This window comes from Phaenicophaeus curvirostris, chromosome 5, assembly GCF_032191515.1.
Source record: "Phaenicophaeus curvirostris isolate KB17595 chromosome 5, BPBGC_Pcur_1.0, whole genome shotgun sequence".
NCBI classification, from domain to species: domain Eukaryota; kingdom Metazoa; phylum Chordata; class Aves; order Cuculiformes; family Cuculidae; genus Phaenicophaeus; species Phaenicophaeus curvirostris.
In genome coordinates, this window is record NC_091396.1 from 67,984,343 (window position 1) to 68,002,927 (window position 18,585).

Sequence of the window (18,585 nt, forward strand, 5' to 3'; positions counted from 1 at the left end):
CTCCTTTTCGATGCCGACTGTCGCTCCTCCTGGTTGTCACGCCTGCTGCAGAGGTGGCCAAGCAGCATGAGCAGCACCGGGGACGGATCCCACCACCCAAGGCCAAATACCATTTAAATCGGCCGTGAACATCCTGAGCTCAACCCCACCTTTCAGGATGCAAGGGCTCGGTTTTCTTTCTCTTCCTGTGAACAGAAAGAATCAAAGCATCCGCCTCCAAAGCTCCCGTGTCCTCCCAACTCCACATGAACCCACCTCGGTGGAGGCAAAGCCAAGGGAGGAGGGAGGTTGAGCCCGGCTGGGGCACCAGCAGCTTCGCTCCCCATCCCCACGTTGCTCCAGAGGTCGGGGGGCACGGCTGCTCCATCCAGATGTTGCTGCAAAGCATCCTCGCCCTCTGCCAGGTGCTCCCTTGGGATTTGCAATGTGGAGAAGGACCCTGGGGGAAGGTGCCGCCAGCTCAGCTCAGGGATTTCCTTCGCTCTGGCTCCAATGCTGATTTCCAGGAGGCCACAGGCAGAGAAGCAGCCACGGCTTGAGGAGCAGGGACTCGGGCAAGGCCGAGGCACAAGCGCTGCTGCCGATTCAGTTCTGCTCCGCTCCCAGGAACGGCTCCGGAGTTGTCCAGGAGACCTTCCCACGTTTCAGACTCTGCCCGCTGGGTGCCAGGAGGGCTGGAAGTGGAGAGCGAAGCCTGGAACGCGGCGCTGCCGGAGAGGATGCGCTCGAGGGACCGGCTGGAGAGCTGCCCCCGCTCAGCTCCCAGGAAAAGCTCGAGGAATTACTTCCAACACTAACGGTCACAACCTCGGAGATGCCAGAGGCTGCAGCAGAGCGACGAAAGGCAAGGAATCCTCTTAAAAGGAAGAAATTCCATAGAGAGTGAAGCCTCCAGCCCCTCACGGAGCCAACACGACCCGCTTGGCTCCATCCTCCAGCGCCCGGGGCACAGGCGAGCGGCCGACACGAGTCGAGAAGCAGGAGTCGAAGCGCGGCAGCAACCCCTTTTCCAAAGTTTTACACCCCCGGCACCCACTTCTCAGAGAAGAGGAGCCCCTTGGGGAGCCTCTGCTGCTCGCGCGGCCGACGGGAGGGGAAGGAAGAGCTGGAATTCCAGCAGGGAGTTCTCCAAGTCAGACAGGTTCGGGGTGTGCGGCTGTTTCTCCAGGAAGCACCGTGCGAGGCTGAACTACATCACAGGGCTGAGTTCCTGCCACGGAGGTTTACAGGGTTTTTATTTGGGGGCAAAATTTGACAAGAGAAAGGCCGGTAAGGCAGATGGAGAATGCACGTTTTATTTAAAGTAAAAAAAAAAACCAAACAAACCAACCAAACAAAAAAAACAACAAACAAAAAAACCCAAACAAACAAAAAAACAAAGAAAAGAAAACCAAACCAACAAGACAGCAGGGGTAGGGCAGACAAGAACTTCTTATATTCTGACTATACAATAATATTCCTCTCTTTATCCACTGCCACACTACGATAATGGATCTGCTCTAGCCTAAATCATAAAGTTGTCCAGTTAAGTTGTCAGAAGACTCTTTAACCAAGGTGACCTTTACCTATTTAGAGTTTCTTCTCAGAAACATTCATATATTATACAGGATATACAGACTTTTTTGAAACGAGACACTTTAAAACACACACAACTATAGCCGCAACACTAGGGGAGCTGCATTGTAGTGATTACGTTGTTCAGCCAGCTGTAGACTCTGTATGTACAATTAGTTTTTATAGTGTTATTTACAGAGATGGACTAAAAGCTATCTTTCATCTAAAAGGTAAAGGCTCTTGGGTTTAAGTATGTGCAGTTTCATAGCCCTGTGAAAGAAAAAAAACACGACAATTATATACACTGTAAACAGCACAAGGCATGAGAATCGACTCCTACCCCAAAGAATCTCGCAGGAAAGTGTATGTGCACTAATATTCCTCCTCCGCCTCGGCTCCCGCTCCTCTGGTTTTCTTATGGATCGCGCGGTTAAAGCTGTGGCAGGCGGGAACCCAGTGATTGTCATGGAGCCCCAGCTTACAGCCCGGGATGCCCTTCTGAGAGCGGTGACAGCACATCCAGTACCCGGGGCCGTAGGGTAAAGCTTGGCAGTAGGGTTTGGGATGCCACCGGCAGAGGGACACGTCCCCTTTCACGTATTTCTTCTTGCACTGCTTGCAAGGGTCTTCCCGGTAGCGGGGATCGCGCACCCAGCGCGAGTCCGCCGGGCGGATGTTGTAGTACTCGATGATGAATTTGAAGTAGTAGCAAGTGCATTTTAGGGCGACGAGGCTCCTGGTGGGAAGCAAGCCGAAGATCTTCACGATGATGTGGTGGGGCAGGAAGGCCATATACTGCTGAGGCTCCAAAAGCTGCTGGATTTTAAACCTGGTCTCCAGAAAGTCATGGGAAACCTGCCTTTTTAAGCAGGAAGCATCAAGTACTTGCAATGCCCCTTCCGTCGGAGGAACAGAAAGGGCCGATGGCTCTGGAGGGACGTTTCTCACGCGCGATCTATCAGATGCCAAAGCGTCCTCATCCTCATTTTGGGTTGCTTCTCCCGGCTTTCCTTGGGTGCTTTCCCGTGGTGGCTGCGGCTCGCGAGCGGCCGGCGGGTCAGCCTGGAGGAAAAAGAGCCTCCCTGGGAGCGGATCTTCACCAGAACCGGAGTTGGAGACCTTCTCTTTCCTGCATCCTTTCTCGGTCTTGGTGACTGAGATGCTGATGCATAAGGGCTCCTTCCTAGCAGGATGCAGACTCTGCTTTGGGAAAATCGCAGGCTCTTTCGACATACAATCAAGAGTCGCGTTCTTGCTCGGCAAGGAAGCCGGCGGCGACCTGGCAGCAGATGGCAGAGGTCTGGGAGGCTCCATTCGCATTTCGGAACCGCTCCTGCCCGCCGTTATGGCCAACACCGCGTGAGCAAGTCCCGAATTCACATTCCCCATCTGAGTATCCAGCCCAGGAGAAAAAGGCTGCCGAGCGGAGGCAGCTCCATCCCACAACTCGGCGTCACCCAGAGCGCCGCACCGTCCCCCGTATCCACCCTCTGCCACCCCTGCCTCCTCCAAGCCCTCGCCCCGAGCCAGGACCCCCGAGGAGACCTTCTCCCCCTCTCCCCCGGGCTGGGTGCCGTTGGCCAAGAGCACCCTCCCCACGTTTCTGCGGAAGCTGTTGTTGCGCGAGAGGTTCCCGGCCTCCCGCTCGCTCTGACGCCTCAGGCACTCCGACTCCAGCTTGGCCACCATGTCCAGGACGCGCACGGGCTCGCTCTGCTGCTGCTCGCCCTCGGGTCCCCTCTCCGCGGGCACCTCGCCCGCCCCGCCGGAGGAGAAAGAGTCTGAGCTGGGAAGGGCACCTTTAGGCTGAGCGCTCAGCCTCGTGCTCGAAGCGGGCGCGCAGGTTTTAGCGCAGTCCACCAGTAAAGCGCTTGCTCGTTGCTCCAGAAAGGCCACCATCTCTATCACCGAGAGGGACCGGCCCGGGAACACCCCCTCGCCGTTATCATTCATGTAATGAACCGAACAGTGCTCGATTCCGCAAGCGAAAGGCTCCAGCTGGGAGCACCTGGCGTTGGCCTCTCTCATCCTTTCCAGTTGAATTTTGGCTTTTTTAAGATCTACCGATTTTTTCCTGCGTTTCGCCGTTCTTCCATCGATGTCCCACGTGCTTTTGATCTTCATGGAGCCCAGACGGGTGCTGCTGCCGCACTGCTGGGCTGCAAAGAACGCGATCTTCTCCTTCGTGTTGCCAGGTTTCACTACAGCCCAGACATCCAGCGGCCCTTCCCCTTCTTCTCCCTGGTGGATCGTTGCAGACAGGGCGTTCTTCTTCTCCCTCGCGCTCGGAGCATCCGCTGCACCTTTCCCAGTCATATTGCACATAGTATTTGGATAAATAATCCCCAGGAACTTTCGAGATGGAGCCACGAGGGAGGGGTTTGGGAAAACGCTCAGTTTGGTGCAGTTGTTGGTGTATTTTTCTTCTTGTGCTGACCTCTGATGGCTCATAGGTGGACCTCGCAGGGAGTCCTGGCTTATTTCTGGAGATCGCTCTTTCTTCTGTAACTTGAGATATGGCTTTAAGTGCATACCAGAAACCCTGAAAAGACAGGAAGGGAAGAAGTTTTAGTTGAAAAATGTCCCTGCCTGGAATTAGAGAAGGTGGCCCAGAGTATCATAGGATCATTTGGCTGGAAAAGACCTTTGAGATCATGAAGTCCAACTGTACCTGTCCACTACAAAGCCAGATCTCTGAGTACCTCACCTGCCTGTCTTTTAAACCCCTCCCAGGGATGGGGACTCCAGCACCTCCCTGGGCAGCCTCTGCCAGGGCCCGACAACCCTTTCAGGGAAGAAATTTTTCTTGATATCCAACCCGAACCTGCCCTGGTGCAACTTGAGGCCATTTCCTCTCGTCCTGTCCCCTGTCACTTGGAAGAAGAGACCAACACCCACCTCACCACAACCTCCTTTCAGGCAGTCGTAGGCAGTGATGAGGTCTCCCCTCAGCCTCCTCTTCTCCAGGCTGAACAACCCCAGGTCCCTCAGCCGCCTCTCATAACCTTTTTCTCCAGTCCCTTCCCTTCTCGTAGTGAGGGGCTCAAAACCGAACCCAGCATCTGAGTCCCAAAGCGACAGAAGCATCACGTAGAGCTGGAGAGAACCTCTCTTGAGCACTTGTTTTATAGTTAAGAAATTAAAAGCTGTGAAGGAGATGCTCGGAAGCCGCTGACAGCACAGCAGCCCCTCTCCTCTGACATTCCCAGACACTCGGCTCCTGCCGGCTCTTCACAGGGATCTTCCACTCAAAGCTCAAACGCGCGGAAGCCAGGGCACGGCCACATAAGGTGCCGTTATCAGGAGACTTCAGGCTCTCCTCCCAGGAGTGTTGTGTAAGCACATCACAGAACTAACCATAGATTATGTTTCCATGGTAATCGCTGAATTATTACATTAAAAGGCCTCCTTTTTGAAAAGGGGATAATCCGTGCTTGCTCGTTCAAGAACAGCAGGGTCAACGCTACATTTATCATGAGCTGATACGGACACATTCAGACACTGAATGTGTTTCCCTTGACAGTCACCACCAAAACAGTTGCTTTGGTATTGCATTTCTAGCCTAAGAACAGCTTTTAATTAAAACCTCAAGCCTTAACATCCATAAAATGGAACAAATTGACTGTTGTAACACCTGCAGTCAACACAGGCGGTAGGTTTGTTTCAGACAAACGCAGCCCGAGTCCCACCAGATGCTCTCCTGTCGCAACACAGAACAACCAGGACGTGCACCGACCTAGACAGGGTGCAGGATAAGAGGGACACGCGTAACGGCTGACCAAGAACACACACGGATGTGATGGACAAGCAACCTCGAGTGCAGCTTGGGGACCTTGCATGCAGCCCTGCCCCATGGATCATCCAGAGGAACCCATGGCAGAACAAAGAGCTGAGTCAGCCTGGAGAGCAAGATAGAATCATAGAATAACCAGGTTGGAAGAGACCCACTGGATCATCGAGTCCAACCGTTCCCATCAATCACTAACCCATGTCCCTCAGCACCTCGTCCACCCGTCCCTTAAACCCCTCCAGGGAAGGTGACTCAACCCCCTCCCTGGGCAGCCTCGGACACTGCCCAATCACCCTGGCCGGGAAAAATTTTTTCCTAATGTTCAGCCTGAACCTCCCCTGGTGGAGCTTGAGGCCATTCCCTCTCGTCCTGTCCCCTGTCCCTTGGGAGAAGAGCCCAGCTCCCTCCTCTCCACAACCTCCTTTCAGGGAGTTGGAGGGAGCAATGAGGTCTCCCCTCAGCCTCCTCTTCTCCAGGCTAAACACCCCCAGCTCTCTCAGCCGTTCCTCATAAGGCCTGTTCTCCAGCCCCCTCACCAGCTTGGTTGCTCTTCTCTGGACTCGCTCCAGAGCCTCAACATCCTTCAAACCGGTCCCTCTCATCCTACCGCTGCCTTTGCGCTTGGCACTGCTAACACTCGAGGACAACGCCTGCGCCTGTCCCAGCTGAGGACGCCTCCTGTGCTCGAAGCAGCCACCCTGCTTAACCATCGCTTTCCCTAAGGCTTTGGTTCCTCCTTCTGGCCCTAGGGATGAGGGGATCATAGAATCATAGAATAACCAGGTTGGAAGAGACCCACCGGATCATCAAGTCCAACCATCCTTATCATGGTGATAAGGATGGGTGATAAGTACGGGCAGAGAGGTTTTGGGAAGGTACATCAAGACGAAGGGGTTCCTTCTGCTTTCTACAAGCCTAGGGGCCCCGCTTGGTCCCCTGCAGCGCTTGGAAGGCTAGGAGGCAGACACCGGGAAGGATGCCGTCATGTTCTTTTCCCCTCTTGATCCTACAGGAAGGCCATCACCTCGCTCCTGCAACCACAGCATCAAAACCACCTGAACTTCACCTACAGACAGCGGGGAGGAGAGAGCTCCCGCACCGCAGATATGCCTGCATCGTCCCTGGGTTAATTCTCTCCCCATGCCTTCTACGTGCTAATTCCAGCTCTTGTTGGAACTGGGTCATCTCCCAATTTAGTCTCCTCTGCAAAACGCGACCGAGCTGTTTTGTTTGCCTTCTCAGTTGGCTGCTAAACACTAAAATAATCCGATAAAAATAGAACGGTAGGGTGCTGAAGCAGATAAATAAAAGAGAATGAGAAATCAAAGCTGCTGCCGTTTGCTTCCGACTCATTGTCCGTAGGGTCTGCCCTATCTTGGTGGCACTTTATAGGGAAGCAGGGCCAGGCCACCAAGGTGCTGGGGGCAGAGCTGAGCGCAGAAGCGCAGCAGGGGAAGGATTGCATCAAGGTGCTGCGGGGAACGGTGTCTCCAGCCCTGCCTTCCCCAGCCAGAGCGGCCTTCAGGAACGATGCTTTTCAGCCTAGAGAGGAGCTGTGCTGCCTGCTCACCACCCTTCTCTGGGGAGAAGAGGGGACTACAATTAAACACATGACTTTGCACGTTGATATCTCCCAAGCGAGGAGCAGAAGATCAGATTTCATTCACGAGTTTTTACGCCAGGGTGTGTGGAAGATGAGCCGAACGCCTTTTAAGAAGGTTCTTTCTCCAAGCAGCTTTCAGGAATCCAGCAGGACAATGGGTTCAACACCCTTCATTAAGAGAAGCTGCAAACGAAGGCGAGACCAGGTATTACACGAATGCAAACAGGACCAAACTGGTTAACCCGCCACGCGGAGAGGACACGTTTAGCCAGCACGGTTGGTTCAGCTGCTCCCGGCTATTTCTGGTCTACGGAGAAAGACAAAGGGCAGATTTATGCCTCACCTATTAGGGATTTCTCCTTTGAGGTTATATATCCTCCCGTGTTTCAGTTAAGACATTGGCTTGGCCAACAATACCATTTAAGGTTGAAAAGTTCTAATTTACATAACAAAATTATGCCTTAGTCAGAAGTTCTATTGCCAGAGCAATTGCCTTGTTTGAATTCAGTGTTTAGTTCACTGCACGTTTCAATGAATCCAGATTGAAGGAAAACCTTCATCTAATAACTTCAGAGAGCTCCAGGGCACTGCTAGCCCCACCTGGAAAGGCTGGGGAGGGGCTTTTTACAAGGGCCTGGAGGGATAGGATGAGGGGGGATGGCTTTAAATTGGAAGTGGGAAGATTTAGATTAGACATTAGGAAGAAATTCTTCATGATGAAGGTGGTGAGGCCCTGGAAGAGGTTGCCCAGAGCAGTGGTGGCTGCCCCATCCCTGGAGGGGTTCAAGGCCAGGTTGGATGGGGCTTGGAGCCCCTGATCCAGTGGGAGGTGTCCCTGCCCAGGGCAGGGGTGGGACTGGCTGGGCTTTGAGGTCCCTTCCAACCCAAACCTTTCTATGAAACTGCTTTGATGATGAACCAGAGCCCATTCCCCACCACCACCCAACCCACCTTATTTCTGCCACACTTCAGTGCTGAGAAGCTGAGAATCGTGGCAGCTGCAGCGAAGTTTTTAAATATTTAAAACCACCAGAAATAGTTGTTAAAAGGTGAAGTCGCTGACAATTCCTGTGATACTTAATTCCAGAATAATTCTGGTTGCTTTCCTCCACCCTTGAAGTTATCAAGCTTTCTAATTTTATCTTTAGAGACAACAGCTCCTCAGAAGTTCATGGAATAAGGTTTTCAAACCTGAGCGTGTGGGTTTGAACTGCTGATAAGAGCAATTCTGCCAGGAACGATCGGCACCGAAAGAACCAGCAGCGCTGCCTTTAAACTGTTATTCCATCCTCAAAGCTAACGAAATAAAAGGGCCAGGTTTTTTTTTTTTCTATTTCTAATCAGCCGTGTCTGAAAAACAGGATACTTGCACTTGTGGAATGACACTGCTGTTTTTACAAGCCGTAACTACAGCTTGTTTCCACTACACTTTTATCGAGTTGGTTACTAAACAGGGTTGATATAGAAATCTCTGCCTTTATACAGGCACAAATCCTCCTCTCCCCACGGAAGGGAAGGTGCTGTGCCAAGCTGAGCAGACTCTTTTTGAATTCTTCTGCATTTACAGATCTTCTAAATCACGACAGCCCAAAAAAATAACATATTTCCTTTGGTGGAAGCTCCAAAGTGGGAGGAAAAACTGGTAGAAAAGGCTCGATGTTCACAACTCCTTTCTAGGGTCCACAAGGAGCCTACACGTAGAATCACAGAATGCTTTGGGTTGGGAGGGACCTTTACAGGTCATTTAGTCCAAACCCCAACATCCCTCGCTGCACCCACGTCAGGGATTCTCACGATGCCCCGAAGGTTTTATTGTGGGGAACATTTCAATCGAAACCCTGTGGATTCCTTTTTGTAAACACAAACTCCAGTCAACAGGAGTCGCGAGCGTTGCTGACTGCACGAGCAGCGCCAACTACGACTCTGAGAGAACCCTCAGGACATACTCACACAAGGCAGGAGCCAAGAAAAGAAAAAAAAAAAAAAAAGGAAAAACCCAATACCAATAAAAACCCACACCAAACATAACCTCTGGCGAGGCATTTCTCCTCCCTGGCATCCCATTGCTCCATCTGTAGAGCTCAGCTCCTCCATAAAGGACACCAACAACTAGGAAGGACTGAGTGCAAGTTAAACTATGGTCAACCACTTGTTATTTCTGGAAGGGGCCCTTTGGGCTGGATCTCCAGTACCATTTCCATCCCTTCTGCAGCGCCGGGGCAAGGCAAAGCAGACGGAGAGCGGCTTCAAAGGCATTCCATGGATTCTGCCGGGGCGGGAAAGTCCCAGCCAAGCAGCCGGGATGGACGACGCTCCGCTACTCACTGCAGCTTGTTCTGGCACGTGGCAAGCATCCAGGCTTGGAGAAAGGCGGGTTGGGAAGCAAGATACTCCAGACCAGGGGCGGGTTAGGCTTCAACAGCTGCAGAGGAATCTGATTTCTGGAAAATCCGCTCCCTTCGCAGCAGTAACTTCATAATAAAGGAACTGCTCCTGACCCACCTTCCAGCATCTGCGACATGGCCTCTCGCATCAGTCAGAGAGTAAGCGAGGATTATCGCGAGCTTTGAATGGTTTTAAACTAAGGGAAGGGAGATTTAGACTGGATATAAGGAAGGAATTTTTCACAATGAGGGTGGCACAGGTTTCCCAGGAAGGCAGTGGAGGTCCTATCCCTGGAAACATTCAAGATCAGGTTGGATGGGGCTCTGAGCAGCCTGACTGAGTTGAAGATGTCCTTGCTCCTGCAGGGGCGTTGAACTGGATGGACTTTAAAGGTCCCTTCCAACTCAAAGCATTCTATGACTACGATTTGGAGGTAAACAGAAGGTATCCAACTGCTGAAGCAGCGCTCGCCGTGGGGCGGCCAGCCTGGGGAAAGCAGGAAAAGCCCAACACATGGGGCAGAGCTGGCCCAGGAGAGCTGAGGAGCTGCACACAAAACAGGTGCCTAACTCTTAACTCTGGATTCCCCCACCACTTGTTCATCCATGTCAGGTGTTGAAATAACCTGGCTTTGGGTGACACAACAACCAAAGAGCAGAACAGAGGAGAAGCTGTAAAATCATTAAGGTTGGAAAAGACCTCTACGATCATCCAGTCCAACCATCAGCACAAAACCACTGTGCCTACTAAGCCATGTCCCGATGCGCCACATCTACAAGCTTTTTGAACCTTTCCGGGGACGGTGACTCCATCGCTGCCCTGGGCAGCCTGTTCCAATGCTTCACTACTCTTTCAGTAAGGAAATTTCTCCTAATAGCCATTGCCTTCTAGAAGCAGAGGTTTCAGGTGACAGATTGCACATCCCAGCCCCGCGCACAGACCACTCCAGTTTGAAGGCTCCCACCCGTTATTAAGTTCTGAACACATTTTAAAGTAAACACACCTGCATATTCATCATTCAACACAAAGCACAGTTGCCTCAGCTACTTTCTGAATTTTACACGGGGATAAGTGCCGTTGCTTTGCCAATCTTTTGTATAAAAGCACTTACTGCGAAGCGAGTGACGCAGAAGCGATTTTGTGTTGAGCCTGAGGAAGCTCAGCCCCCTGCTTCCCAACCACACTACAGATGACACAGGAATGACAAAGCAGAAGAGAGCGAAATAAAGGTTTGGTATTCAAAGGTAGAAGCTGCTCCAAAACTGTTTAGCTCGCAAATGATGGGATAGCACACGTGCTTCTGGTGGAACAAGCTAAGGTGAGGAAAAAAAAAAAAAATCACAAAAGGGCACCAAGACAAAAGAAAAGTAGTAGTTTAATAAGGCTACAAAGAACCATAGAACTGTTTGCACTGGAAGTGACCTCAAAGCCCACCCAGTTCCACCCCTGCCATGGGCAGGGACACCTCCCACTGGATCAGGGGCTCCAAGCCCCATCCAGCCTGGCCTTGAACCCCTCCAGGGATGGGGCAGCCACCCCTGCTCTGGGCAACCTGGGCCAGGGCCTCCCCACCCTCACTGCAAAACATTTCTTCCTAAGGTCTCATCTAAATCATCCCCTCTTTCAGCTTAACATCGTTCCCCCCAATCCTACCCCTGCACTTCCTGATCAAAAGCTCCTCCCCAGCTTTCCTGGAGCCCCTTTCAGTACTGGAAGCTGCTCTAAGGTCTCCCTGGAGCCTTCTCTTCTCTTCTACCCAGAGCAGCACAGATAAGTGACATGTTTCCTTAAGGAAATGTTTTATCTTTCTTAATTTAACATTTGTTTTCTAATTTATTAACTACAAGAGGACCAAAATCTTTCTAGATATCATGGCACAACACGTTTCTTCAAACAGTTAATGAATCAACACAAAGTGATGCTATTTAGTCTTCCTTTCTGCGCATACATAATGAGAACACATGAAAGGTTGTTGAAATTAACCTTGGCCGGCACTATCATTAAGAGACTCAGAGTTCAAAAGAAAGAACAAGCAAAAGTAGATCTGAAGGGAAGGCACCAGTTTGTTCTTCTGCAACTCAAGACTGAAGTGAATTGGTTCGTGAAGCCAGCTGCACTGCGGCACGGGGGATTTTGCTGCAGACAGCACAACCTGACAGGCATTTGCCAGGGGTCAAAAGGTGTTTTTGTTATTAAGAACACATCCCAATCGAGAACAGAAGAAAATCCAATTGAATATTGCCATCCAGAGGGACCTGGACAGGCTGGAGAGGTGGGTGTGTGCAAATCTCACGGTGTTCACTGAGGCCAAGCGCAAGGTCCTGCGCCTGAGTGGGGACAATCCCAAGCACAATTACAGGGTGGGTAGAGAATTGATTGAGAGCAGCCCTGAGGAGGAGGACTTGGGGTGCTGGGGGTGAGAAGCTCAACAGGAGCCACTAATGAGTGCTTGCAGCCCAGAAACCAACCGTGTCCTGGGCTGCATCCAAAGCAGTGGGACCAGCAGGGTGAGGGAGGGGATTCTGCCCCTCTGCTCTGCTCTGGTGAGACCACATCTGGAGCCCTGTGTCCAGCTCTGGAGTCCTCAGCACAGGGAGGACATGGATCTGTTAAAGAAAGTCCAGAGGAAGCCACGGAGATGATCCATGGGCTGGAGCACCTCCCATACAAGGACAGGGTGAGAGCTGGGGTTGTTCAGCCTGGAGAAGAGAAGGCTCCAGGGAGACCTTATATTGGCCTTCCAGTACCGAAAGGGGCTCCTGGAAAACTGGAGAGGGGCTCTTGATAAGGGAGCGCAGGGACAGGACGATGGGGAATGGCTTTAAATTGGAAGGGGGAAGATTTAGATTAGACATTAGGAGGAAATTCTTCACAATGAGGGTGGGGAGGCCCTGGCCCAGGTTGCCCAGAGCAGGGGTGGCTGCCCCATCCCTGGAGGGGTTCAAGGCCAGGTTGGATGGGGCTTGGAGCCCCTGATCCAGGGGGAGGTGTCCCTGCCCATGGCAGGGGTGGGACTGGATGGGCTTTAAGATCCCTTCCAACCCAAACCATTCCATGATTCTATCAATATGTTCCTTCTTCAGGAAGGATACAAGAAGCAGGTTTGAAGCCACCAATTCACATCACTTGGAAAATTGTATCTTGGAGAGCAAAATTCTAGGAATGCACGTGAGAACCGGTGCAGAATTAAGTCTCAGTGAAGGTATTTAAAACAAAGAAACAGTAAAAGGTTCTTCAGTTTTCGAGGAAGCACAGGGAGAGAAAAAGGTCTGCAAGCATAGTCAGGGCAGAGATTAAGGCTAAGTACAACACAAAATACTAAACCTGAGCTTGCATTGTTATTCAAGAGGGGCAATAAGGGTGATCAGGAGGACAAGAGCCCAGGGGTTTATTTGGAGACAAAGTTAGGCAGGGAAAGGATTAAAAAGCTACACCAAAATTGTGAGGAGCGGCTCACCTTGTTTTTAGAATCTAAAATAGACTCATAAACCACAGGCTAAGAAGCAAGATTTATAAACCTCTTGAAAGGCAACAATATGAGCTCATAAAACATGTGGCACCTTGGAGATGGCACTGCAGGGGAGAAAGAGAAAGGAGAAGAATTGCAGCCTCTCCAGGCCTGGTGGTCTGGCTTCCATATAAAGGTGCTCTGAAAGCAAAGAGGATTAATGCGACACAGAGAAAAAGGCAGAAGAGGGAATAATTCAATATGCCAAACTAACCTGGAGGTTCTCAAAAAAGGGATCTTTTTAGACAAACGTACTACATCATCTTCACACGGATTTTAGAGGCAGAAAGAGATTTACTGGTTAGGACAGATTGGCAGAAGAATGGGAAAGCAGACAAAGGAGCTGGCTTAGCAGCAGCCAGCGCCAGGTGATGCTGGATAAGAAAGTACCAGCCTGGAAACCAAAGACGCGCCTCAAGAATCAGCCTTGGGAACACTCTGATTGTGTTAGGAATGACCTCGGCACAGGCGCTCCAGGCACATCCCGAGAGCGAAAGGCATCGCCAGCAAGGCAGAGGCGCAAGAAACAGGCGAGAGCTCAGAAATGTGGATGGTGACGCGCCAGAAAGCCGAACACTGCGATCGGGAGGTGACTTAGAAAGGCATGTTGGGCCCCAGAAACACACCTATCGAAGAGAAAAGCAGAGGGGATTCTGTGATACAAGGTGTCCCTGCCCATGGAATTGGGGTTGGAAGTGGATGATCTTTGAGGATCCTTCCAACCCAAACCAAATTCTAAGGCAGGAGCAAAAAGCCCTCCTACCAGATCTGCTCCAGAGTGCAGCACACACATTTTGCCATGACTGGGAGGGGATTCACCCAAAAGAGAGAGTTGGAAATGATGACAGTCGTTATTGAAGGAGATATTGGATAACACTTGGGTCATTTAACACAGCAAAGCCACAGGTGAGGGTACGCAACCGTGTTTCACAGAATACAGCAAATGAGGGAAACCATGAAAAAAACCCTTATGCCAAAAAATAAACAGAGCACAAGTTCAAACGAGGGTATGAGCTGGCACGTATCAGTCTGGGAATCAAAAGAAGAGTCCTAGTTGCACAGCAACATCTGTCATAGAAACACAGAATCATTAGGTTGGAAAAGATCACCAACTCCAACCCTACTCTTGCTTCAGTAATGGTTTCATCTACAGGAGGAGAGAAGAAACAATGTGTTTTTAGGCTCAACTTCTAAATTTACAAAAGGGATGAGATGCTGCTTGGGAAAGCAAGGAGCTGGGTGACCCAGGAAGTCATTTCCAGCGCTAAATTACCAAGAGGCTAACACAGGGAGTGTATGCTGCCTGCACAGCCACAAAGAACAAAGGCTGAAGTTTGCTTTAAGCCCACACAGCTTTTGGAAACCAGAAAGCTGGCTCTCTTCCTCCAGACTGAGGAAGTTTAAGAGTCTTGGTTTCACAAAAGAAGAGATAAAAAAAGATACACATATATTTTCAAGTAGCTTGAACTCAAGCAAACTGGCGTGTTCTTGCATTTGCCTAAGGACAAGTTGTTCTGCACCGTGTTCCTATAACAAGACACAGTGAGAGGCGTTCACTTAATTGTCACATAAGCACAAGTGTTTGAAATCAATCGTGCATTTCTTCTTAATAAGAGACACAGGAAGGCAAGCAATACAAAAATCTGAGCTTAAACTAATCTAATTACTTACTCCATAGTAAGACAAACCGCAACAATGATTGCCAGTATTTCTACTTGCTTTAAGCTGACTGCCATGTAGGACGAGCCATTCTCCAATTCAGTTTGACTTTAAAGCTGTGTTCTCAAATTAATTCACAGTTAAAGAACTCAAAGATTTCTCCAAGTACCGTGCCAGCTGTAGTGAATCTGCAGTTGTCATTATCAAATCAAAATGTCAAAGAACATTTTTGCCCTTAAGCCATTCCAACATTTCATTTAGGATCGTCGAATCATTAAGGTTGGAAAAGACCTCTAAGATCATCCAGTCCAACCATCAGCCCGTCACCACCATGCCTGCTAAACCATGTCCCAAAGCGCCACTATCTGAAAGTAAAAATAGACCAAATATTTAAGTGGCATGTAAGATAATAGGAAAATAACGAAAAGGCTAAATCGGTGCTAGATGCTTGACTACAGGTAAAGGAGCTGGTCTGTTCATACCGTTTGACTTGATGGAAAGTGGAGGATGTGGAGTTCAGCGGTTCCCTGTGGAGGCCAGCTCTGCAGGAACTCTTCATCGTCACCACCTCTCCAGCTAAGGCACGCTGTCACAGCCAGTCCATCCTGGGCTACGCGCGGGGATCCCCCATCGGCTCTCCCAGCCTCGCACAGAGCTTCACCCTGTCTCTGCCACCTAGAAACTGAACAAACACGAGGTACATAAGATCATCGCGTTCAAGTACAGCAGCGATGGAAGCACAGATGATCAGGACAAGGGAGCCTTCCTAAGAGAGAGAAAAATACATGTGTACACACACATATGCATACATATACAAAGAGATATATAAATAAAGACAAAAGAACTTAGCATCATCGTGCCATTGTTGCAGCTGCAGTTTCTGAACACCATTAACACACCAATTAACACCTCCCAAAACAGCCTGTCTGCACATACCATGCTTCCTCACCCTATATACGGCTGCAGCGCTGCCTTGGCACCTCCCATGTAACACGGCGTCTTCTGAGCTCCGTGCAAACAGGACGCACGAGACCCTTCTGCGTGTTAGCACCACATCAGGCTTTGAAGGGAAATCACTGTTAGCCGTAAGATCTGATGCTGCCAGGAGTTACGTTAGCGTTCTAATCAAAATAACGTGATGGATTACATAAAGGACAGAACTCATGCCACCGTGCAGCCTCCAAGCCTTGCGAAAACTGCATCGCACGCAGATAAGGCAGCAGCTTTCACCAAAACAAAACTGTTCTGCAGTATCTCTCGTTCGCACTAGGCTGCTGCCTTCTACGCCTTGTCCTTGGAGTGACACTGTTAGCAGCGCTTTAAGGTACTCTGATGGTGAAAGAACAACCACCTCGGAGCTGGAACACAAATGGAAAAAGTGACACAGCAAAAAAAACGCCCTGGAAAAGCTCAAATAGCCCAGCCTGAGCTGCCAGCAGATTGTTTTAAAGATCGTTTGCTTCCTCTCTAAAGGACACGCACAATGAGGCTGTAATAAAGGAATGCCATTTGAAGATGCTAACTACTGCGCTGCGTCCCCAGGGGCTTCGTGATTTAGTGTAGCAGGTTCTTCTCTCCTTCCCAGCAGCTTTGCCCGGTGCTTCTACCGCTGCCCTATTCCTGCAGCCGCGTTCCCACAGCGCAGCCTGGCACAGGCACTCGCTGGAGGCTTGTGCTGCCGGCAGCAGAGGTCTCGCAGAGATGGAGCCTCTCGCATCGCCCCCTTTGCAACACCTGCAAAAGACCAACTCCAGAGAAAAGACTCCCACGTAGGAGAGCTCCTACCTATGCACAACTCAGGGCATCAGCGGTTTGCAGCTCAGCGCTGCCACTGAACACTCCTTGCCAGGAAAGCCTACTCTAGCTCATCGAGAAAGCGATGAAGGATGACTTTCCAGACAGGAAGAATGGAAATGGGATTAGATCCAGCTGATTTGATGTCTTCTATAGCAATTTAGACATTAGGAAGAAATTCTTCACAATGAGGGTGGTGAGGCCCCACCCCTGGAGGGGTTCAAGGCCAGGTTGGATGGGGCTTGGAGCCCCTGATCCAGTGGGAGGTGTCTCTGCCCGTGGCAGGGGTTGGAACTGGATGGGCTTTGAGGTCCCTTCCAACCCAAACCATTCTGTGATTCTGTGATGAATTTCACGTTTCCTCTAGTGATGGCGAAGGAGAGGTTAATCATTTGCCTACACTGGAGTAAGCAGGAGCCTATAATAATATAGAAACTATTATACAAACACATTCCAGTCTTCATGAAATCTCTGGTGAGCTCCACACATGGCAAGAAAACACGCTGGCCAGAGAAGACAGAGGCATTGCACTGGCAGAGGATGACAGTGTCCCCTCTGCTCCATCAACTCAGAAAGACACAGTCGTGCTGCCGTGGGTAACAGCAGCAGCAATTGCAGCTCTGTAGTTAAATATCATTTTCATTAGCCTGTGAGAAGGATCTACCTACAAGAGCGAAATCTAGGCACAAAATTTAGCCATTTCTGATGTTTTGTGGGCTGTAAAACACACACTCACAAGCAGTAATTCCAAGTAAAAAGCAGATGCCTAGTGCTTTATGAAAATCAAGTTAAACACTAAAATCATTACTTTCCCATGAACCACCAGCAAGAGGCACTGAAATTCTGACTTTTATCCAAGCTTTTGTCTGGCTTCCCCTCCTGGCTTTACTGACACCAGCATTTCAGACTCAGCAGGAGCTGTATCGCAGAAACATGATTATATCCACACCCAAATAAATGCAACCACACCAGTTCAGGAATGCCAGCCCCTGTTTCAATAGCTACAACTCTCTCCTTATATTCCTGGTTAGGAACACCACATGTTTTGTCCCAGTCCTCCTCCTTTGCAGATCGACTGAGAAGTAAACAATAAAAGCCAGACAAAAAAAAGAAAAAGAAAGAAAGAAAGTATCTTGTTTGCAGTAAAGAGCTTAAGAAGCAAAAACATGGAGCAAACTCATTCAGGTCAGGGACAGCCACAACCCTGATCCAAGCGCAGGCACCTTCTGGTGGGATGTCACCGAATCATGGAATCACTTAGGCTGGAAAAGACCTCTAAACTCATCCAGTCCAGCTGTCAGCCCAACACCACCGTGCCTACTAAACTGTCCCCAAGCGCCACATCCACATGTTTTTTGAATGTCTCCAGGGACGGAGACTCCACCACTGCCCTGGGCAGCCTCTGCCAGCGCTTCACCACTCTTCCAGTAAAGAAATCTTTCCTTGTATCCAACCTAAACCTCCTCTGGAGCAACTTGAAGTCATTCCCTCTCATCCACCCCTTGTTACCTGGGAGAAGAGACCAGCACCCACCTCACCACAATCTCCTTTCAGGGAGCTGCAGAGAGCGATGAGGTCTCCTTATGCATTTAAGAAGGATCTCACACCTACTAGAGGGAAGCAAAAGCTGACAAAATAGGCAGAGACAAGTTCAGATGGGCACTGCAGCACAGATCCAAACACAGCTCCATACAAAGCTCGCTTTTTCCTCTCCTCAAGCTGCCGGGCTATAGAAAAGAGCTGAAATAGACTATTAATGCCAGCAAGCTACCGACAAATTCCTACTGTGTAAGTAGTAAAAAGCCCTGCTTGTGAATTAAAAAAAAGGAAAGAAAATCAGTATCCATGCTAACACAGCGATACTTACTGCCTTTAACTACCACAGTGTGTTTCTTTACTCCTTATCAGTAGGTGCTGCAGCTGATTTGTCAGTTTTGCAGAGATCTGGGTACAGCCCTAAAACTGAAATACAGATGCAAAGAGAAAGAAAACATTAAGAGGAAGTCAAAAACCTAATCTTGTTGTTCTCCCTTTCTGAAACCACCCCCAAACATATGCCTTTATGCATAAGATGTGGGAAGGACGCGGATTTTGGCAGCCGTAAGCATCACGTCCCCTCGGCAACGGTCGGCAGTTTGCTGAATGGTCCCACAAAACTCCCTGTCTTATCATGAGGTTTGGGAAAACAAATGTATTAACTCAGCTAGCACGGGGATGACAAGGTCCTTCATCTGCACAGCAACACACCAGGGCTTTAGTATTTTGATAGCTAAGTCTTCACTGCAAGAGCGA

At 50.0% G+C, this 18,585-nt stretch overlaps 1 protein-coding gene across 4 annotated transcripts in view; it reads right to left on the minus strand.

The window, feature by feature from the left end:
• Positions 1 to 1,281: 1,281 nt before the first annotated feature.
• FBXO34 (F-box protein 34) overlaps positions 1,282 to 18,585 on the minus strand; it is a 49,118-nt gene continuing 31,814 nt past the window's right edge. For 2 of the 4 annotated variants that reach the window (XM_069856812.1, XM_069856815.1), the window contains 2 exons: positions 14,982 to 15,181; positions 1,282 to 4,096 (listed from right to left, as the gene is read on the minus strand). In XM_069856812.1, coding sequence (XP_069712913.1) covers positions 1,927 to 4,096; positions 14,982 to 15,058 — 2,247 coding nt within the window. In that variant the 5' untranslated portion in view covers positions 15,059 to 15,181 and the 3' untranslated portion in view covers positions 1,282 to 1,926. Of the gene's footprint in view, positions 4,097 to 14,981; positions 15,182 to 15,435; positions 15,866 to 18,160; positions 18,256 to 18,585 lie in introns of those variants that run through there. The other 2 variants (XM_069856813.1, XM_069856814.1) reach the window with 2 other exon arrangements.